The following is an 18,160-nucleotide window of genomic DNA, read 5'->3' as shown; positions in this document are numbered from 1 at the left end:
TGCTAACAAGTTGCTTTGGCCAGCCTTTCAAAATGTTGAAGACAAAAAGGATTTGCATCCCATTTTGAAGTTGTAAGCTTCCCTAGCTAATTTCTCTTTAATGTGTAATGGCACTCTGGTCCCAACCAACATAGTGGACATAAAAATGGACAACATATTTAATTACCATTGTTTTCTGGATAGGATGTAACCTTTTATCTAACCCCTTGTAGGTGCTGTGAAAATAGCACAGATGAACAGGAAGTGAAATACTTTACTCAGGCTAAACATTTCAGAAGTGTCAATAAATTAACAGTTGCACTGAATTTGGCATTACTATATATAAAAAAATAATAAACTGGGAGAAAGTTTAGCGAAAGGAGGGCGAGAGGTTAAGACTAGTGTATCCACTTTCTGAAGTGAAAAGCAGGAGAGGGTTTGGATTTTTTTTTAATGCCCAAGTATGTATACTAAATCCTTCCCTAGAGCTTTGCTATTCCCTCCACTCCAACTTGAATCTTGTGTATTAGAGGCTTGAATATGTTGAATATGCACATTTCTGCCAGATATATTTTTGCTGATTCCAGTCAATCTGAATCATTGTGAAAATCTAAAGTAACACTTTTTAAAATTAGCCACATAAGGCATAGGAAGAGAGCCAAATCCAGAAGTGTTAGGCATGTTTTCTAAGCTTCCCTTCAAGATAACTTGGAAATTGGAATAAGGACTGTCCTCTCAAAACTCTTGAAATATAAACTATTTGGGAACAGGTATCCAAAATCAAGTAGAACAGAGGAGAAGGGCTGAAGCTACTCCAGCTAATCCAGATGTTGCATTAAAGCAAAGTCTAATGTCTTCCAGGCATTTTAGAATTCTATTTCCATCAGTCCCCATATCAAGCCATAGATAATTACAGTGAACTACCAGGTTTATAAACTTCCTCATCTCAATGAGATTGGAAATGTCTCAGCACCATGAACTATAGCATATTCTAAACTATAGCTCATCTTCAAAGTGGTATATTAAAGTCAGTTTATAGCTTACGCTTTAAGGATTATGTGTTTTTCCAGATAAACTATGATATCCATAGAAACCTTGATGTCATAGTTCAGATACTATGGCAAGAACTAGTTAAAAAGGAGAAGTGGCAGTTTGGAACCTTTCTGATGGACACATTAAAGAAAAGGGGAAGCATATGACCATTTCAACTAATTTTTTCTCGTGTAACATCAGAACACGGGCAGGTGGGAAGTCAAGTACAGTGAAGTGAAGGCCTGAATTTAAGATTAAAGATATAAAGTTTGAAAAGTGCGCCAGAACTTAGAAGTATTGCAATCCACCATACGGTGCAAGTCATAGAATCCAGATTAGAGACATCAAAAACAATAATGATGTACCTATGAACATCTGAATTTGCTAACTACATTTCCTAGCATTCTTCAACTTAGGCCTTGTTTGGCCATACCTGCTGATGTTGCATCATATCTTCTACCCCCTGCTAAAGATTCTCTTCAACAATCTCATCCTTAACTAATAACATTTCCTTCCTAGCTTATTTGATTTAGCTTATGTTGCTAATCCTGGAAGAAACATAGACATGATTTCAGCAGGCAAACTGGTACAAATGTTTTCTGAATCTAATTCAACTATAGTCTTGTCTTGGCTGCCCTAAACAGCATGGCTCATAGATACATATCACTGATGGTCCCATTCTGTTGGTGCTGAGTCTCCTCTGCCAAAGGGCCAGCAAAGAAGCTCCAAGAGAGTCTATATGTCCGATGGTTGATGATGGGTTTTTTTATAACCATTTGCCGGAACACAACAGCATCATTGCTGTCTACTTCATCGTAATCCGTAATGAGTGCAGTTTTCATAGTGGGATGAAAACACTTGTAATAGACGCATTTAAAGAAAATGCCAAGGGCATAACAGACCAGGGCAGCCAGAAGTGCAAAGCACACTTGGGAATCCCAACTCAAGGGAATTCTGTACCACCACCACGACACAATCAGGATGCCATTATCCACAAATAGGAAAACGTGGTAAATAGCTGAGCGGTGGCGTGTTTTCCCCTCGGCCACATTGAACCAGCAGAAATAGAGGATAACGGCTACTGTAGCTCGGTAAAACCACTCAAAGGTTTCATGTTCCATCAAGTCTGTCCCTTGCAAGGAGACCCAGAGAAACATGACCAACCAGATGCCTAGGAAGTGGAGGAAAATGTAGCCCGAGAAGACAACTGCAAAGACTGCCAATGAAAGAATGCGAGGACACATCAACAGGAAGTTCCACAGGAAGTAGAGGACCGAAGACAGGAAGGCCAACTTGTGTTTGTCCCTCAGGAAGCTACGCAGGGTCTGGTGGTAATCCAAGAGGGCCCAGGTGATACACAGAAAAGATGTACAAATCCCAAGTACTGCAAGGAAAACAAGGGAGAAGGCAGTGGAAACAGCGGTCAGGTTGAAGGAGAACTTCCCACATTGCAAACGTCGAAGTACTGGTGCTGGAAAGGGGCAGCAAGATCTCTCCCATGTACCTCAGGAATTATTCAATTATTTAAATTATTGTAACTCCTAGTGAATTCACTATTTTTTGCGCTGTTATGCAATCCCCTACACACTGACAATAAAATCAAGAAGGAACCTACATGTAATCCTTGACTCAGGACTGATTACTTGATGAGAGTTTGAAGAGTCAATATTAAGTTAGTATTAATAAGATCTCCACTGTATTGTTACTTTGTGGGTGGACAAATTTTGATTTGATTTTGAACATCCTTTTCCAATTTGATGAACAAATTAACAAGGTTTAACCCGATGTTATTTTTCCACATTGTTTTTATATATCTACAAACCCTAAATTCCCAGGAGGCTGAAGAACTGGGCTACAAAAAATGCTGACATCCACTACTGGATTTTATTTATTTATTTATTTATTTCCATCGCCCTTCTCACCTACATGACTGAGTGGTTGACTAGAACTGCAAACAGCAGGAATTTATGCCAGTGAAAGTTCACATTCCTCCAAACCTGGCTCCTCCCAACTGGCACTCACCTTGAAATATCTCAGCTTGGTTGGTGTGTAAGATGATGTAGATCACCAGGATGAGCTGAGGTGCGCTTTCCAGAAAGGTCTCAAAGAGGCGCAAGAGACTGACATCGTGTGACAGGAAAATGGCAAAGGCCTGATTATGAATTGCTGTTGGATCTTCCATCTTACACGCCTGGAAACCGACCCTCAGGACACAGAGACACCTTTGCAAGGCAACACAGAAAGCAAGACTGAAAATTATGAAAGAATGCAATGGGAACATTTCTCATATGGCAGGCCTAAGAAACTTTACAGTTAGTTCTTGACTTACAACCATTTATTGAGTGACTGAAGTTACAAGGGCACTGGGGAAAAAACCTGACATGGCCAATCCTCATATTTATGACCATTGCAATATCTCCATGGTCATGTGATCAAGTTTCAGGCACTTGGCAACTAGCATGTATTTACAATGGTTGCAGCATCCCAGGGTTATGTGATCCTATTTCCAGTTAGCTTCTGACAAAGTCATAGGAAAATCTGATTCACTTAACAACTGCAACGATTTGCTTAACAATCATGGCCAAAAAAAGTTGTAAAATCATGTGGAACTCATGGACAACCACCTGGCTTAGCCACAGAAAGTCTGATACCCAACTGTGGTTGTAAGTCAAGGACTCTCTGCCCTGCAATATGGCCACAACAGTGAGCCAGGCAGGTCAAAAACACCCAGCAGCCAGTACTTCCTCTATGATGTTAGAGAAGTATATATTTTTACTAGAAGATCCTAAACGATCCCTAAAAGCAATACCTCCTAACAGACTTCACTTTTCTTCTCATTCCAGGAAATATGCAAGGTAAGTGTAGTTACCTGGATAATTAAGTTCACACATAATGCAGCCATAAAGGCTTCTAGCATTATTGTTTGTGCAGCCAACTGTACCTTAACCCACTACATGTCTACGGAGATTCTCAGTCATCTAGGTCATGATTGTCCCAAAAGTGTTTTTTTTTTCAAGAGGCAACTGGACTTTCTGATTTTTCTTTTTTCTTTGAAGACGTTTCACTTCTCACCCAAGAAGCTTCTTTGGGGCTTAACCCACTAGGCTAATTCGCGTTTGCCTACTTTGGCCAAGTTCTTGGCAGCCCACGCTATCATTGCCGCTTATGACTCAAGGCCCCGTCCATCATTCTAAAACTCAGCCAACCAAGTTAGTTGAGAGTCTGGTGCGTGGATGTGGACTCTGGCATGTGGACAAAAGCAGCCGGAGTTCAGTCAGGTTGGTAGGGTGTGATGGAAACTCCCATTTGTTTAGATATGTTGTGTATTCAAGGGGAAGAATGTGCTGCCGCCTGCAATTTGCCTGAGTCAATGAACAGAAGCATCCCCTGCTGCTCTTACCTGTACAGGTAGCCGAGCTGTAGGACATGGAGCAGCTTCGAAGTCCGGGCAGATGGCTGGGAGAGGCCTTCTTTATCGGAGTCACTCCGGAACCAAGCCCAACTAAAGAACTGGGTCGTCAGGGAGGAGAGGAGCAGCAGCACCAGCACCAGCCCGCCCCAGTGGAAGTGGCCGGCTCGGAGGTAGCTGGCAGCCACCCACACGTCGGCCACAAAGTCCAGCAGGAAGGCGAGGGTGCCCACCAGGGCAAAGGCCAGGTCCAGAAAGCGGAACGGGGGCGGCTGGGGAAGGCTGCAGCCAGGACCGCAGCCAGTCCTAGCCATGGTCCCGTTGGACGGCAGGGGAAAAAGGGCCTGGAGAGGGCTGGAGTAGGAGGAGGCCCCTCCGGGCGGGGGACGGCCGCTTTGGCTCCTCCGGAGCAGTTGCAGAGCCTCGCCTCGCCGACCGCGGGTTGCTGGGAGGAGTGAAGCTCCGCTTCTCGCTAAAGAGAAACTTCGCCGGGATTCCCCCCTCAAACCCCACCCCTAAGCCTCCTCCGGGCTTTGCAAACGCCCCTTCCCCGCCCCGGGACGGACCACTGCCGTCCCTTCTTATGAGGAGCCGGTCCGCGCGCCTTCCTGGCCGCTGCCTCTCCCCGTCTCCGACCTGGAGGGAGCGAGGAAAGCCGGGCTTCTCCTCGACGGCGGCAGCGGCTCGGAGCGGGACGCCCCGGACGCTGCATGACCTCCCCACTTTCGCTTCTCCCGCCTCCGGGCCTGCTTTCCCCGGAGGAGAGAGGCGGGACCCAGTGAGGAGAAAGCGGAGCTCGTGAGCCGCCCGGCCTCCTTTCTCGGCTTGGAAGGGCAAGAGGGGTAAGCCTGCCCTCCTCCTCCTCCTCCTCCTCCGTCTGTTTACCCCGAGACGGGTTGCTGGGACCGCCTTGAAAAGGGAGCGTCGAGGCTGGGTCGACACACCTTTCACACGTCGGCTGGAAATCCCGGGGTTGCCTTGGCCTACGCCAAACTTTTTCTTTTGCATTGAGGCAAATCACCTTTTCTTCCCTTGCATTGAGGCATTTTTTTTATTTTGCATATGGGGCTGAGGTGCAAAAGATGGCCGGGATAATCTCTTTGATGCAGGCTTCGGGCCTTGTGATATCAAGCGCCTTTTTTGCATGGAGTGACAGAAACACCCAAAGTCCATGCTTTCCTCTTGGATCTGTACAAAGAAGGCTGTGCCAAATGTTAATGTAGGATGGAGATTCTCAGTCATCCAGGTCACGGTTGTCCCAAAGGAAAACCAGAAAGTCCAGTTGCCTCTTGAAAAAACACCTTTGGGAGATGTTAATGTAGGACTTCCTCTAATTCCCCATCCAGCCCTCCAATTTGGGTTTATTCACTTAATAAGGTGACCAACCGTCCTCCTTTAGGGGGGACAGTCCTTCTTTCGTAAATTCTGTCCTCCCTCAAAAAGTGTCCTCCTACATGTCCTCCTTTTTGATATTTGGAGACTAATCTGTAAATCTCCGTATTTGATCGATGCCGATCCGATCCTTTGCATGTGATGTGATGTATTTATATTTGACATGACAATTCATCAAGGCTCGGTACAGTGCGGCGAGACGCAATTATGAGACGCATGTGCTCCACACAGGAGAATTGTTTTGAGAGAGTGTGCAAGAGGCTTTGTTCTTTTTCTTCAATTTATTTGTGTCCTCCTTCTCATTGTAAAAAAGTTGGTCACCTTACAATTAAGCATAGTTAAATTACAGAGATGATTGGCTGGGTGCACACATACACACATACATACATACAGGTAGTCCACGACTTACAACAGTTCATTTGGTGACCATTCGAAGTTACAACGGCACTGAAAAAAAGTGATTTACAACCATTGTTCACACTTATGACCGTTGCAGCATCCCCATGGTCATGTGATTTACATTCAGATGTTTGACAATTGACTCACATTTATGATGCTGGCAGTGTCCCGGAGTTATATGATTCCCTTTTGCGACCTTCTGTTGAGCAAAGTCAATGGGGAATCTAGATTCGCTTAACCATGTTAATAATTTAAGAGATTCACTTAACAAACCTGGTGAGAAAAAATGTAAAATGGGGTAAAACTCAACAAATTTCTCACTTAACAACATCCATTTTGAGCTCTGTTGTGGTCGTAAGTTGAGGACTACCTATACATAGATAGAGAGAGGTTCGTGGAACAGGAAGCCATAAAACACAGCTAGCAAACTCTGGCAGTTTTAACTCAATTATAATACTTGTTAAGTCAAGGACTACCTGTAGGTATTTATGAAAAGTTTAAGTTCCCAGCAGGAATAACTGGATAAGGTCAATTCCAAACCTTCGTGCTAAATATTTTCTTGTGCATTCTGATGTATTTATTCCCTTTTTCATAGGTTGAGTAATACTGTAAAATGCCTAATTTAAAACTGTTGCAAAACCAATGTTCTCATGACACTTTCATTGTTTTCAATTGGTTATTCTAAGTTCTTAAGTATTTTGAATCATGCAGTTTGACACATACTAGAATTAAAAGACAATTCCCTCAACTCTTGTTTCCTTTTCATCAGCCCTCAAAAGCCCAAGTTAAACACATTCAAGGCTAAAATCCTTTGAAGACAGTTGGAGTTAATAAGTTGTCAGAAAAATATGCCTGGAGCTGCACTGTAATTCTAGAGTTTTCTATGGAGAACAGATCATGTTTTTAGGCCATATTTATGCAGAAATACTGAAAATCCCAAAGATTCGCAAACCTCAAAGCACCATTGTAGTTCCCACATAAATTACCAATAGTCAAAATTGGTAGTCAAAAATATTTGAAGATTATTTATTTTGGAGCATTGGTATGTCCCCTCATCTGTTTTTATATTACATTTTTTTTCTTTAATCGGACAATAAAAGTGATTGGAACCTAAGTCAAAGCAACTTCTTCTGCCCTATATGTAAATATTATCTTCAGATTCCAGGAAATCTTTTGTTTTATCACTGTGAAAACTTGAAAAAACATTAAACAGTAGCTGTGAAATGACTGATCCTGAATCATCCCCTTAAGTTCCTCTATTCCATGTAGAATATTACTGCTTTTATTGTTTACCCTAAGCCATTTAAGTTCTATTAAGTCAATAAACCTCATATTTGTGTGAGTGTGTGCGTTTGTTAAATTGCTGAAGTTAAAAGATTGTCTGCTCCAGGAAAATCCAGAAAATTAAGAGACTCCGAATTGAACTCCAAATTGAATCATGGATCCTTTAATAATAGTTTATGGTAAAACAACAATTAGAAACCAGCACACCAAATTAAAAAAAAAGCCAGAATGGTTTATCAGAATATGAAAATCTGGATCTGATATCATGGTGTAGACAGAAAGATTAGAGGGTTAGTTTTGAATGTGCACTTTTATTTCTCTGTACAAGGCCTGCCTTTCTATTGAGGTGAAATTCTGTGTCATTGCAAGTCTTCCCTTATTGCTTTTATGGCATTGTAGACATAGAATAAAATAGGAAATGAAATAAACAACTGAGTCATTGAAAGTCATGTGCTGGGATCTACACAGTGCATTTAAAAATACTCCCCCCCCCATTATAGTTTGTTAACTATGATGGGTTTACAGACACAATGGATGAGATCACACTCAAAACCAACCCCACCCCACCCAACTCAACCACATTTATCTATTTGTGGACTTTTGAATGTTACAATACCGCTTGGGTCACGAGTGGCTTACAATTCTAAAAATATAACAGTCTACAACCTAAAATCAACCATACTGCAGAGCTACTGTCCATCTAAGTTGGCTTCTCAGCAAAAGCTCTCTAGAAGAGTGGGTTTACTTCCTTCCTGAAAGTTAACAAGGTTTGTATAAAGAAAAATTCCCCTTACTCTCAATTTAGGGCAGTAAAAACCCAAACAAACAATCCTTTGAAATTGTGTTGAAACTGTGATTCCAAGGTGCCCTCAACAGAAGATAAAAATTTCCGGTCAAACAATTGTGTTAGTTTATACATATTGCATGTTTTTACACATCTTATGCAAGTGAAGACATTAGCATAAATCACTGAGTTTTCAGATGAACTTGTTTCACTGAATCCCGTTCTTTATAGCCTTTGGGTATCAAATGAAGAATTCCAAAATGTCATTTACTCAGCCTGGAGTGGAGATGTAAAATTGGTATCAGCATCAATTTCATGTGGATGTTAAAGAAGAGGAGTCCGTGCTCTGGCACAGTCCATCAGAACCATCTCTTTCACTAACATCAGTTGGAAGCACCCTTTTATGCCACTGCAGCATAACGCCCTAATCCCTAACTCTTGAAGTCATAGCAATGATACTCTTAGATTAGAAGCTTTGCCGCTTAAGTGTTTATTTGTTTTTTTCCAAGGAAGACCTTGCACCATCCCAGTGCAAGAAAAAATAATAATTTTGATCAGATGAGTTTGCAGTTCAAAAATTCATCAGAAATGGATGGTCTAAAATTCTCAGGATGCTGGCACTTGTGACTGTCACTACATTCTGTGTTTCTTATTTGTTCCTGTGGAACTCACTTGGTGCTATTGGTGGCCCAGCTTGCTCAAGATGTCCAATAGGCCTAAAGTAATGAGACCCATGGTGGGGCAAAGTAAGAAAATGTCTAGAACTGGGGTTGCAGCTGCAGCACTTCTGGCTATAACACACTGATTGTATTTTTCAAAGTCAACTTCTCTGATAGCACAGATGTGATCTGTCTGGCAGCTGTCATTGCAGAATGTGCTATCGTACTGCACTGAATTATATCGGTAGTACTTCTGGAGCTGACTTTTATCTCTCATAAGCTTCTCCAGGACCAAATGCATGGAGCGAACAGAACCATCCGGGATCTCGTATGCCTCTGTCAGGCTGTATTCTTTTTTCCACTCAGGAGTACCCATGTTAGCATGGGTGAGGTTTAAATAGTAAGTTATTATATCCTAAAATGGAACAGAAAACATTTGGAAGAAATACTAAGAAATCTGTTTAAACTGATCAGAGAGAGCTACCAGATTCAGGCTGCAGAAATTCGGACAACTACCGAATGCAATAGCAGCAAAAACATATAGAGAACTCAACTCTTTGGTCCCATCTATTAAACATATACATTTTTGTAGCCTTATGTAAAAAGCTTAATAATAATGAAGATAGTGTAGGACAAGAGAGTCAAACTTGCAGCGTCATATCACGTGACATATCGCAACTTCCCCACCCTTCGCTAAAATGTAGGTGGCTGTGGCCAGGCCATGTTGCATCCGTCCCGCAGGCTGCAAGAGTGACACCCCTGGTAGAGAAGAGCAGGCAGAACTGTGGGCAAAGTTAAACACATCATCAGCTTAGAGTCATTGCATTCCCTCAAGTGCTCCAAGTCCACTCCTTCTGAATTCTTATTTGGGGCCAATTTGTACTGAACTTTAGTTGACCAGATTCTTGTGTATAAACTTGAATATGTAACCCAACTAGTGGTCCTGACTTTTTGTGCCTGACAGCTGTTACATTTCCTTTGTCCTCTGTCAAGGCAGACAAAAAGAAGATCCAATTCACTCTCCACTTTTTTCATTTTACTTTCCTGGGCTGTAGCAACCAGGACAACTAACACAACTGGATTTTCCATGGCAGGATGCTCTGTCAGTCAAGTAAACTTAACATTGCATTTCAAGGTTTTTTTGAATCATCATAATCCTGATGGTCAGGCAGGATCCTCATAGCTATTGCTCTGCTATCTACAGCATCTCCCTTGTTCCTCCCCAACACTGTCAACATGAATAGGGTTCAAACAAGTCACAGTAGTCCAGTTCAATTGGGACCATCCAGAAATCTTTAGTGGGCAAAATAACTTGCCCTCAGTAGCTACACGGATCACCTCCGGGTCTGGCAACGGAGGTGGTATTCAGCAGGTTCTGACCAGTTCTGGAGAACCAGTAGTGGGGATTTTGAATAGTTTGGAGAACCGGCAAATCCCACCTCTGACTGGCCCCACCCCCATCTATTCTCTGCCTCCTAAGTCCCAGCTGATTGGCTGGATCTTCTTTGGTTGCCCTGCACAGGAGAACGGAGCTGGAAAGCAGGTTAGTGGGGTGGGAAGGGAAGGGAATGGAGATTTTGCAGAAACCTTCCCCTGCCACGCCCAACAAGCCACGCCATGCCCACGAAGCCACGCCCTCAGAACCAGTAGTAAAACATTTTGAATCCCACCACTGTACGGCACCCTGATTTCTTGGAGACAAACATAAGTAAATGGAATTCTCTTTCTACCTTCACGAGCAGAGTCTCACGGTCGTATTTAAAAACACGGATGCCAGGGTTGTTGGCTCCGTTCTTCACACCTGGCAAGCTTGTCTTCCAAGGTGTAATTGCTGGAGCTAAAAATATGACACTGATCGGGGAATCTGAAAGAGAAGACAAACTACGTCAGGAATTTGATCACACGCACACATACACACACAGTTTTATTTTCAGGACTGATTGTTATTGTCAGTTCCATGCCAGACCGTAACAGGATATAACCCATGATGGAGCAAGGAGTGATATGCAGATAGGAATAGTGGCATTCAAGTCCCAACAATGTGTCAATTGGCGGATGAGACAAGGAACTGCCTTTGGCAATGCAAACCTTGCGACCGCCTTTGGGGCACCCCCTTTATCTTAAATTAATTGAATTAATTTAAATTAATTATTTAAATTAATTTAATTTAAATTAATTAATTTAAATTAATTAATTGAATTAATTTAAATTAATTCATTAAATTAACTAAATTAATTAAAATTAATTAATTAAAACAATTAATTTAATTAATTTAATTAATATAAATTAATTAATTGCTGGTGGATTCAGAACACAGATCTTATCCCTGGGCAAATATTATTTTATTATAGGCTTTTTTGGCAGCTAATGTAACTGGAAGTTTTGTTGAATAACAGAATAACAGAGTTGGAAGGACCTTGGAGGTCTTCTAGTCCAACCCTGACAGGAGACCCTACACCATTTCATATTGTCCATTCTGTTTTTAAAGAAACTTTGTTTTAACTATGCTGCTAAACTGTATTTTTTCCAGTTGTCAGAGGTTCTGGCAGACATGGGACATCTTTAGATAGTTGCCAAGATTCCAGCCTTGATATTTGCCTTCCTGTGGCTCAGTGCTAAGACGCTGAGCTTGTCAATCAGAAAGGTTGGCAATTTGACCATTCGAATCCCTAGCACCACATAACGGAGTGAACTTCCATTACTTGTCCCAGCTTCTGCCAACCTAGCAGTTTGAAAGCATATAAAAATGCAAGTAGAAAAATAGGGACCACCTTTGGTGGGAAGGTAACCACGTTCTGTGCACCTTCGGTGTTTAGTTATGTTGGCCACTTGACCACGGAGACGTCTTCGGTAGTGCTGGCTCTTCGGCTTTGTAACAGAGATCAGCACTATCCCCCCCCACCCCGAGCTGGAAACAACTAGCACGTATGTGCGAGGGGAACCTTTACCTTTACCTTAAAGTAAGTTTGCCCCACAACCCTGTTACTTTACAGACTGGAAGACATCCAGAGAATTCCAGGGGATGTACCTGTGTTATCATAGAACATTCTAAAACTATCCGTATGGTGATGCCCAAAAAATTGTGCTGCAATTACAGCATGATGTTTCTGAATGATTTCTGTATATCTTTGATTGAAGTGTTTTCGGAACCAGGGTTTGCCTCGTTTCTTTTCAAAGACGCCAGGAGGAACATGCCCAATAATATAGACCTGAGATAGAAAAGACAAGGGATAGTCAGGGGGGAAAATGACATATTAAAGATCGCAGGATACAGTTTCCTAGCCTTCGCCAAGCTAATGCTCCCATGATCATTAGCTAGCCTGATCAATGTTTTGGGAAGAGGTCGGATCCAGAGCTGGCTCCAAATTTCTGCTTTTCCCTATATCCTCTCAAGATTTGTTCTCTCAACCTATATGGACCTGAAATTCCTGTTATAGATATTTTTAAATCTGAAACCAACCTTTCTCCTAAACTGCATAAGAAAGTTGGAATTAATGGTTTCCAAGGCCCTTTGTAAATCTTACAATCTATGATTCCTACTCCCTTTGGCTAGATTCATACATACCACACTAAGTCGTAATATGGTTTAGTTTTATCTATTAAATATATGTTTATCCTGATTTTTATTATTACAAATCAAACCATGCTTATGCCTTATCATGTCATGTAAACCTAATTATGGCTTAAACCAGGGGTCTTCAAACTTGACAGCTTTAAGACTTGTGGACTTCAACTCCCAGAATTCCTCCTCCAGTCATGTTAGCTCAGGAATTCTGGGAGTTGAAGTCCACCAGTCTTAAACTTGCCAAGTTTGAAGACCCTTGGCTTAAACCATGGATTGTGACTTAATTACATATGTATCCTTTAACAATTCCTTCTTGAAATTATGACACTAATGAAATGTGTTGGCATTCCAGAGGTATACCTTTTGCAATCGCTTCATAGTTGTTCTGTCTTTAAATTGCTGGCTGAATATAAAGACAGACAGGCAACTCTACAAAGGCTTCCATACAAAGTTTCTTTATTGGATCACAAGGCATTCTCAAGGTGTAACTCACAGTTATGTCAAGATTCATCTGAAATCCAAATCTTTGCATAGCTGACTTCATAGTGTAAAATTATAGTGATCTTCATCCCATAACGATGGAGCAAAGGGTGAAACACCAGCATGGGGCTGGGGTCCAAGCAAGAGTAAAGGAAACTCCCCCAACCCAACCAAGGGTCAATTCAGTGACCAATCAGGATTACAGATGTGACCACATGACATGAACTACATTTCCCAGGATGCATTAACTACATTTCCCATGAGGCATTCCCTTAAGGGGACAGCTCCCAATTCTAACTTAACTATCTCAATTCCCAATTAACTATATACCGTCTGGACAGCACAATAGTGCTGAATGTATTTTTGCAGTTGAGTTGAGAAATTATCCTGATTATAATTATCTGTCCCCAAAAGGTTTGGACTTATTGTTTAAAACAATAAAATTAAGACATCTGAAAGAAACCTTTTCTCCTGTTTCTGATGCTTTGGTCAACAGAGTTTGCAGCCATCGGAATTGGCCTCCTGGATCTTCCAGATTCATGGTCCGTTTATTATTTTCATAGTACAGATTGGTGTTGAGGACAATTATTCGCCTCCTTGGTCCGACACCAGGCAGCGATTGACTGTAGAAAGCACCTGCAAAACAGCCAATAAATCAATTTGGACCAGAGAGCATCTGGTGCAGAGGTTGGTATTCAGCAGGTTCTGACCAGTTCTGGAGAACCGGTAGCAGACATTTTGAGCAGTTCAGAGAACCGGCAAATCCCACCTCTGACTAGAGACTTTACAATATCCTTCCCCTGCCATGTGCACCAAGCCACACCCACAGAACCAGTAGTAAAAAAATTTGAATCCCACCACTGGTAGAAAGCAATTAATTTGATTAACTGGATTGTTTGAATGGGCTACTAATTCCAGTTCATTTCCTTACGGCCCCTTATGTAGAACCAGAGGAAAGAATTTGGGGAGGGGGGCAATTGCATTTCAGTACTGCCTCTCAGGTTAATTTAAAATGCTACAACACAATCTGCCATCACATGCCTGTTTTGAACGTCTGTATGGAGGGCTCATCAATCCAGGGGTGCCATAAGTCTGCTATTGCATTGTAGATCATGTTTTCCTCCGCTGGAAGCTGATTTTTGGGGTGGAAGTCATGGTTGCCCATTGCTGGATAGACCTGAGTATCTGAAGGAAGCAGAAAAGAACATAGCTTGGAAGAGAATAGTATAAGAAATAAATCTGTCATTCATTCATTCATTCATACATACATATATATATATAATTTTATATACTAAATATAGTATATAAATTCATACATTGCAATGTCCTACCTGCAAATGAATACTTCAGCTTCAATCATAACAATACAAGCGCACACAATAGATACAAACTCAAGGTTAACCGCAACAAACTTGACCGCAGAAAATACAACTTCAGCAACAGAGTGGTCAATGTTTGGACTACTCTACCTGACTCTGTGGTTTCTTCCCCAAACCCCAAAAACTTTAACCTTAAACTGTCTACTATTGACCTCACCCGCTTCCTAAGAGGCCTGTAGGGGACGTGCATAAGCGCATCAATCGTGCCTACCGTCCCTGTCCTATTGTTTTTTATTTTTCTTATAAGTATCTATCTCATGTATTCAAAACTATATTTATTCTTATACCTGTATCTTGTAAGCAATTGACAAATCAAATAAATACTAAAAAAATAAAGTAGGGAGAAGCAAATCACACGTGTTTTGTCTTAGCCATCCTAGACTGATCTGATGCTAAGCCACAAGCATAAATCTTTACACACAAATCTGAATGGTAGAGTTTACAAAGACCAAACCATTATGGTTTCCTGAGATTTGTGGACTCAGAATTTGTTCCATCAAAATCTGAACAGGGGTACAAGAGATAGTATACTTAAGCATGGAGTAATCACAATTAGTGCAACTTTTATCTGAATCTATTTTAATTTACAAAATGTGGACCTAGACAGGAGAATCACCAAACATGGGAGACCATTATCCTGAAATAGGAACATCTTTCTTGGAGAACCCAGAATATATACTATCTTGTCTATACTTGCTGCTGCTTAGGCAACATATTCTTAGTAATCTTGAAGGATGAACATTCTGTTATTGTCTTCCACAATCTGACACCTCTGTGGTGGCTGGAAATGTTAAAATTTGCAGTCTCGAAACATTTGGAATAAAGCAAAAAGATTATTTCACACCCACTGCTTAGTACTAATTTAGAATATGATTTTTTTCTTTCCAAAAGTGCACTTTACACCTAATTTTCTGAATTTGAAAACTTCTGCAACTTCATATAATCTTATTTTCAGGATAATGAAGACCATTTGAAAGCAAAATACATATGATTTTAATTTAATTAACCAGGAATATGGACCTGGCTAGTAAGCAATCATTATGTTTCTGTTGCACATAATACATTTAAGCCAGATAGGATAGAAGTCATCATCTTCATTGCTGAAATATTTTTTTCAATCAATTTTTCTATTAAAGTGATATATCCAACATATTTGCAACCATGTGGAAATATTCAAATCCGTTCTTGTTTTCCAAGATCTTGCTGCTGCTTGAATGGCTGTGGCTAGTAAAACAAAACTTAGTATTTTTAATGCTCTAAACGTCATCTCATTTTAATAATAATAACCTAGTCTAAATATCTGGCTGACTCTGCAACCAAGCATAATAATGGCAATTTAATTTAAAAAAATGCACCAGAACAATTGAACAGCTTCACAAAACCACCACATGTGTACTCCTTTCTCTGTTTTCTCCAGTACCTAGGTCTTATATTAAATGTACCATGTTAACTTATATACAAAATGTAAAAGTCTGCATCTGATTATGGCCTTTTACAAGCCTTAGCTTGTTATTGCCCACTTATTCTAGCATTTTGTACCTGGAAAGACATCTCTGATCAGGTTAGTTAGATTTTCTACTATTTCCAACACAATTTTATCTCCCAGCTTTTCATCTGGCACATGAGGAGTATCATCTCTAGAAAACAGCAAAAACACATTCCAGTGAAGCCCACAGATACTAAGCATAAACCTAGATAAACTATATATAAGAACAAAATAAGTGTACAAACCAGGTCTCAACTGTGAATGAAATTAGCCTAATAGGTGATTAAACTAAGAGGAGATAAAAGGGATAGAAATCTACAAAGACAGAGAGGTAGATATTGTCTCTGTTTTATTCTGAACCTCATTAAAGCTGTTTATTTCCATCCCAGGTAACCTATAACCATGGGTGGCATATAAATTTAACAAATACATAAGCAAACAAACAAGCTATCTCTCTTGAACTAATATATACATTTGCATGGGAATCCTGAATTGTTATGATAGTTATTAATTAAAAGAATGAATGAACAGTTATTCTTGAATGGTTAGCCAGCTAAGCAGTTAAATAAAAAGTTTGTTCTGTTGTTTACTATGAGGCATAGAACTCATGCTTTATTTTTTTTTTTACCCAGTCCAAAGAATGAAGTCTGGATCAGGAAGAATCTTCTTCATGGCATAAATAGAAGAGTTGATAAGAATCCAGGGAGCATCGCACAAGTAATCACCCCAGGTTCCTGCACTGATCACTGGCTGAGTGCCAGCCGATGGACACACCTTCAATGGATCTGAGGACTTTTGGTACTCTGGGTCAAGATGAAGGTCTGAGATATGCCAGAAGGAACCTGCATCAGCAGACAAAAAATTCACAATAAAATGGCTCAATATTTGTTTCAGTTTTTGCATTCACCAGAACCAACGTTCCATTCTTTCAAACAGCAAAATGTCCAGGATTGTTCCTGTGCAATTGCAAGCTTTCCTCACGTTTGCCAAGCCCACTCCGCAAAACTATTCATCCCCTTTTCTTAAACCAAAGACAAGCAATTTTTTTCTCCTGGATTTTGAATGGTATGCCTGAGCCGACCTCCAAAAATTAAGTAGCACCAAAGTGAAGAAATGGGTGGGGCAAGGACAACCCTAAACTTGACTTGATTTATGTGTGGTTCAAATGAGGCCAATGGACTGAGTTAATTATAAACACAGATCAGACCCTTAAGATGAAGGCGCATGTCCAAAGGGGGTCTCTGCTACATGCCAAATATAAAACATAAAACAAGTAGAAAATATTAATGTTTGGAAATAAATCTGAAAAAGGTTCAATTTTTGCCAACTGAATGCCAGTTGCAACAGCACAGAACTTAGCCAGTTTCTTTGCATCTGATCTGCCACAAGAAAGGATATAGCTAAAAGCAAATCGATTAAATAGTAAATATTAATTACTTCTGCATAATGTTCCTCTTCTATCATTTTAAAACAACAATTTAGTGGCAACTTTTGAAGCAGCTCTTAGGGTGGTGCCCATATTCTGTTCTAGAGACAAGTATTGCCTCCTGAAACTTATCGTTGAATGACATTCCTTTAAACAACTTTCCCAATAAAAAATATGGAAAATACCTGAAGTTGCAATTACGTTTCTGCAATGCATCAGCAGCAATAGAATCTTCCAAAAGTCCATTTTGGTTTTGTGGCTAACAAGCACCGAAGATCTGCTTTGTCTTCTGTAGGTGCAGCTGTGGCAATCCGTCAGCCCTTTTAATCTCCTCCCCTATATCTTTGACTCATGGCTTATTGGAGGAACTGACTTGACATAAAAACTTAACATCTCTCATGGCTTACTGGAGGAATTGACCTGGCATCTCTTCCAGCTTAGCAGAATCCCTGTATTTCAACAGTGTCTTAACTGAAGGAAATATATAGCTGAGATTGTTGGGGAGAAGGGTCAAGCTTTATATTACAGTATCTCTGTACCTTCAATCTGTTACCTTGGACTCTGTCATTTGACAAGCTCTTTGCTGATGTAGCAGGATGGAACAAGTTTTCTTTCTCACAGAGAAGTTTTGGTGGGTGGGGAGGGATTGGTAAAGGTTTAGGTTCTCTGCCAAAAATTACATCAAGCAGTCCAGAGTGACCTAACTTGTTTAGAGGAAAAAACGCTCTTGTGGTTGCTGAATCAACACAAGATTTCTAGAGTGTTACAACTCTGTTATTCCATCGAAGGATCAGATGATAGAATGTATGTACAGATGAGGCCCTGGGGATCAGAGGAAGGGTCATATGTGGAGATAGGACCCAGGTATGGATGGAATGGACATGAG

The 18,160-nt window shown here is 40.7% G+C and overlaps 2 protein-coding genes across 3 annotated transcripts; both read right to left on the bottom strand.

Moving 5' to 3' along the window:
• Positions 1-236: 236 nt before the first annotated feature.
• Positions 237-5,332, bottom strand: XKR8 (XK related 8). 2 transcript variants are annotated; one of them, XR_015744804.1, is made up of 4 exons: positions 4,412-5,256; positions 3,034-3,233; positions 1,518-2,395; positions 237-1,399 (listed from the first exon to the last, which is right to left on the bottom strand). XR_015744804.1 is itself a non-coding variant. In XM_026702421.2 (3 exons), exons 1-3 carry the CDS (start codon positions 4,732-4,734, stop codon positions 1,662-1,664), a joined length of 1,257 nt encoding a protein of 418 aa, XP_026558206.2. In that variant the 5' UTR covers positions 4,735-5,332; the 3' UTR covers positions 237-1,661. The 2 variants fall into 2 exon arrangements, 1 of the variants encoding a protein (XP_026558206.2); XM_026702421.2 differs by having other exon boundaries at positions 237-2,395; positions 4,412-5,332.
• A 2,298-nt stretch (positions 5,333-7,630) lies between these two features.
• SMPDL3B (sphingomyelin phosphodiesterase acid like 3B) lies at positions 7,631-17,913 on the bottom strand. Its single transcript, XM_026702422.2, has 8 exons — positions 17,460-17,913; positions 16,477-16,690; positions 15,902-15,999; positions 14,025-14,168; positions 13,447-13,619; positions 11,967-12,147; positions 10,669-10,802; positions 7,631-9,353 (listed from the first exon to the last, which is right to left on the bottom strand). Exons 1-8 carry the CDS (start codon positions 17,518-17,520, stop codon positions 8,958-8,960), a joined length of 1,401 nt encoding a protein of 466 aa, XP_026558207.2. The 5' UTR covers positions 17,521-17,913; the 3' UTR covers positions 7,631-8,957.
• Positions 17,914-18,160: the final 247 nt, after the last annotated feature.

This window comes from Pseudonaja textilis, chromosome 10 (genome assembly GCF_049901715.1).
Source record: "Pseudonaja textilis isolate UNSWEBS1 chromosome 10, rPseTex1.2, whole genome shotgun sequence".
Lineage (NCBI taxonomy): Eukaryota > Metazoa > Chordata > Lepidosauria > Squamata > Elapidae > Pseudonaja > Pseudonaja textilis.
This window is presented reverse-complemented; position numbering and strand designations above follow the sequence as displayed.